At 46.1% G+C, this 3829-nt stretch overlaps 1 protein-coding gene across 1 annotated transcript; it reads left to right on the top strand.

The window, feature by feature from the left end:
* The first annotated feature begins 554 nt into the window (after positions 1-554).
* Positions 555-1929, top strand: LOC130209059 (gamma-crystallin M3-like). Its single transcript, XM_056438592.1, has 4 exons — positions 555-944; positions 1051-1158; positions 1252-1494; positions 1590-1929. The coding sequence occupies exons 2-4, from the start codon at positions 1126-1128 to the stop codon at positions 1866-1868; spliced, it is 555 nt and encodes a 184-aa protein (XP_056294567.1). The 5' UTR covers positions 555-944; positions 1051-1125; the 3' UTR covers positions 1869-1929.
* The last annotated feature ends 1900 nt before the right edge of the window (positions 1930-3829 follow it).

Raw genomic sequence — 3829 nt, 5'->3', positions numbered from 1 at the left:
TGGCACAACACTCTCTTTGCCTGTCTCGAAAGGGAAGAGCTTCATCAGCAGGTTGGAGGACATTACTCACTTCTATAACCAGGCGGATAAGGAGCTCAGACCAGCGGGGCCATGGAGGCAGGGGGCCGGCCCACCGGGCAGGCCTTTGAGGCAGGAGGCTCAAAGAAGGAGGCAGGGCCATTGGGAAGGAGGCCAGGTCCCGTCCAGGGGCTGGATGCAGGAAGCAGGGGGGACCCAGGAGCCAGGACCAGCTTCATACACACAGCCAGGTCCAATGGACCCTATGAGGCGATGAAGCACAAAGACTCCGGGAAGAAGTAGAGTTAGCAATGTGCAATGACTATTTACGATGTTAAGATACAGCGAAGTATTGTCGGTAGGGGATATAAAGTCGAAATGTCACAGAAGCATATCCCCCCCCCCCCCCCCCCCCGGTTACCCCCAAGGTATTGACTGTCAGCTCTTTTGCCATAGCTTCCACTGTTGGCGCTGTTAGCAACGTTAGCTGATTGCCACCGGCTCCGTCGTCTTGTTCAAAGTCATTGAGAGGCAATAGATAGAACCCCAATTGGGTATAAAGCCCATTTAAGATGGTCATTTTGTAAGATAAGGCGTTAAGTTTCAACCAAGGAACCCAACAGGCCACACGTTGGCTTTCACAAGCCGCTTGATGTCCCTAGGAAAAGATGTTCACTTACAGGGCATGTAAAGAAACAGTGGGGTCAGAAACCGTGTCTTTGATACTGGCTATCTTGAGATTGGAAAAGCTTTACGAAAAGAAAGACCACACCACTGACCTTCTTTTCAAAGTTCCACTGAGCAACACCGACATCATCCCTCATCTCCATGTGTTCAGTTCTGTGCTTCTATTGGTCACCGTGGCAACACGTGGAATCGTTTTGTCAGGACCTCGTGAGGCAGTGTCAGTTGTCATGGACTAGAAGGTACCCAGGCCCTGACACATGCACAAAACCTCTCCATTCTGTTGGCTTCAATGGCCATCTGCTGAGTCAGGGGGTTCTGATGGGGGAGGGGTCACTGATTCTTTAGGTCCGGTATAAAAAGGAGAGGTTTGAACCAGGTAGATACACAGTTCAGGAGCAACACAGCACATCTACAGCCAGCATGAGCAACACCGGCACGAACATGAGGGGCAAGGTAAATATATGTTTGTAGTAAGCAGAAATGACCGTCACCATATATTCACCTTAATGCTTCATTCCTAATTATTTACCATTCACTTGTTTCCAGATCACCTTCTACGAGGAGAAGAACTTCCAGGGCCGCTCTTATGAGTGCATGAACGACTGCTCGGACATGTCCTCCTACCTGAGCAGGTGCCAGTCCTGCAGGGTGGAGAGCGGCTGCTTCATGGTGTACGACCGCACCAACTACATGGGGAACCAGTACTACATGAGGAGGGGCGACTACTCCGACTACCAGAACTGGATGGGCATGAGCAGTGGCGTCAGGTCTTGCCGTATGATCCCCATGGTAGGTTTAGAACAGACCTTCAAAGAAGATTCTTGAGCGATACCTTTTTTTTATCTCTGAAATAATCAAAATGTTTGTTTGTTTCATCAAAACAGCACAGGGGACAGTTCAGGATGAAGATCTACGAGAGGGAGAGCTTCGGCGGTCAGAGTCACGAGATGATGGACGACTGCGACAACATCATGGACCGCTACCGCATGAACGACTGCCAGTCATGCCACGTGATGGACGGCCACTGGCTGATGTACGAGCAGCCCCAGTACAGAGGCAAGATGATGTACATGAGGCCCGGAGAGTACAGGAGCTTCAGGGACATGGGCATGAGCGGCATGAGGTTCATGAGCATGAGGCGCATCACTGATTCCTGCAACTAAATGATCACAAAATGTCTCTTGAATGTATCAAAAGCCAATAAATGAATAATTTCTAAACATCTTTTTGTCAAAGTTCTTGCCCGACTGTCCCAAAGAAATAGATTATTCCAAATAATATATGCAACATTTCATACAATTGAATATATTGTAATTCTTTTAAACAACAAACACCCAGCATGTTTTAAAAATACAGCAAAATGTTGCTCTACATGTTTGTGTTGAACCCAACAGACAAAAGAACAGTTGATCCTACGAGGCGGATCAATATTCTGGGTAGTTAACAAGCGAGGTGTCGACGCCATTCAATTCCATTCAATTCAGTTAATTTAGTAAAGCCCAACATTTTACAAATTGCCACAGCGGGCTTTACAATCTGTACACATACGACATCCCTGTCTCAAGACCTCACATCGGATCAGAAAAAACTCTGCAACTTCACAATCGATGAAACAGAAGGAGAAAGAGTAGGGTAGGGCATCAGCAGGGCCATGGCAGGAGGCCCGAGGCACACCATGCAATTCGATTCTATTCAATTCATTTTTTATATAGCCCAAAATCACAAATTGTGAATTCAGGCCGCATCAGCAGGGCCATGACAGGAGGCCGACCCACCGGGCAGGAGGCATCAGACCCAGCCAGGTCCAATGGACCCTATATGACATGAAGTCATAAAGACTGCAGGGAGGAAGCAGAGTTAATAATGTGCAATGAAGAAATGTAAATTCATCCATAAGGAGGGAGAGAAGAGGAGATAGGTGCTCAGTGTATCCTAAACGTCCCCCAGCAGCCTATCAGCCTATAGCAGCATATCAAGGGGCTGGACCAGGTGAACCTGATTCAACCCGAACTATAAGCTCTGTCAAAGAGGAAAGTCTTAAGTCTACTCTTAAATGAGGTGACTGTGTCTGCCTCCAGGACTGAAGCTGAAAGCTGGCTCCATAAAAGAGGAGCTTAATTACTGAAGGCTTGGCTTCCATCCTACTTTTTAAGACTCTAGGAACCACAAGCTCCTTAAGATATGATGGAGCGTCACCAATCCAGTCTTTGTAGGTCAAGAGAAGAAATTTAAATGTGATTCTTGATTTTACGGTGAGCCAGTGCAGAACAGCTAGTGCAGGAGTGATGTGATCTCTGAGGTGCTAGGGGCCGAGTAAAATAACTTCAGTTTTGTCAGAGTTTAACATCAAGAAGTTGCAGGTCATCCATGTTTTTATGTCTTTAAGACATGCTTGAAGTTTACTGAGCTGGTTGGTCTCCTCTGGTTTGATCGATAGATATAATTGAGTATCATCTGCATAACAATGAAAGTTTATGGAGTGTTTCCTGATAATATTGCCCAAAGGAAGGATATATAAGGTAAATAAAATTGGTCCAAGCACAGAACCTTGTGGAACTCCGTGATTAACGTTGGTGGTTATCGAGGCGTCATCGTTTACAAATACAAACTGAGATCGATCTGATAAATAGGATTTAAACCAACTTAGTGCCGTGCCTGAAATGCCAATCGACTGCTCCAGTCTCTGTAATAGGATGTCATGGTCAATGGTGTCGAATGCAGCACTAATGTCTAACAAGACCAGTACAGAGATGAGTCCTTTATCAGCACTAAGGTCTAACAAGACCAGTACAGAGATGAGTCCTTTATCAGCACTATGGTCTAACAAGACCAGTACAGAGATGAGTCCTTTACCAGCACTATGGTCTAACAAGACCAGTACAGAGATGAGTCCTTTATCAGCCCTATGGTCTAACAAGACCAGTACAGAGATGAGTCCTTTACCAGCACTATGGTCTAACAAGACCAGTACAGAGATGAGTCCTTTATCAGCAATAAGGTCTAACAAGACCAGTACAGAGATGAGTCCTTTATCAGCACTATGGTCTAACAAGACCAGTACAGAGATGAGTCCTCTATCAGCACTATGGTCTAACAAGACCAGTACAGAGATGAGTCCTTTACC

This window comes from Pseudoliparis swirei, chromosome 2 (genome assembly GCF_029220125.1).
Source record: "Pseudoliparis swirei isolate HS2019 ecotype Mariana Trench chromosome 2, NWPU_hadal_v1, whole genome shotgun sequence".
NCBI classification, from domain to species: Eukaryota; Metazoa; Chordata; class Actinopteri; order Perciformes; family Liparidae; genus Pseudoliparis; species Pseudoliparis swirei.
The sequence above is the reverse complement of the archived record's forward strand: the minus strand, read 5'-3'. Positions and strand labels throughout refer to the sequence as shown.

Excerpts from the sequence above, each read along its gene's own strand:
- LOC130209059 (XM_056438592.1), top strand. The coding sequence starts at position 1,126 with ATGAGCAACACCGGCACGAACATGAGGGGCAAG. Across the intron at positions 1,159-1,251 it reads GCACGAACATGAGGGGCAAG|ATCACCTTCTACGAGGAGAA; the intron begins GTAAATATATGT and ends ACTTGTTTCCAG. Across the intron at positions 1,495-1,589 it reads CTTGCCGTATGATCCCCATG|CACAGGGGACAGTTCAGGAT; the intron begins GTAGGTTTAGAA and ends TCATCAAAACAG.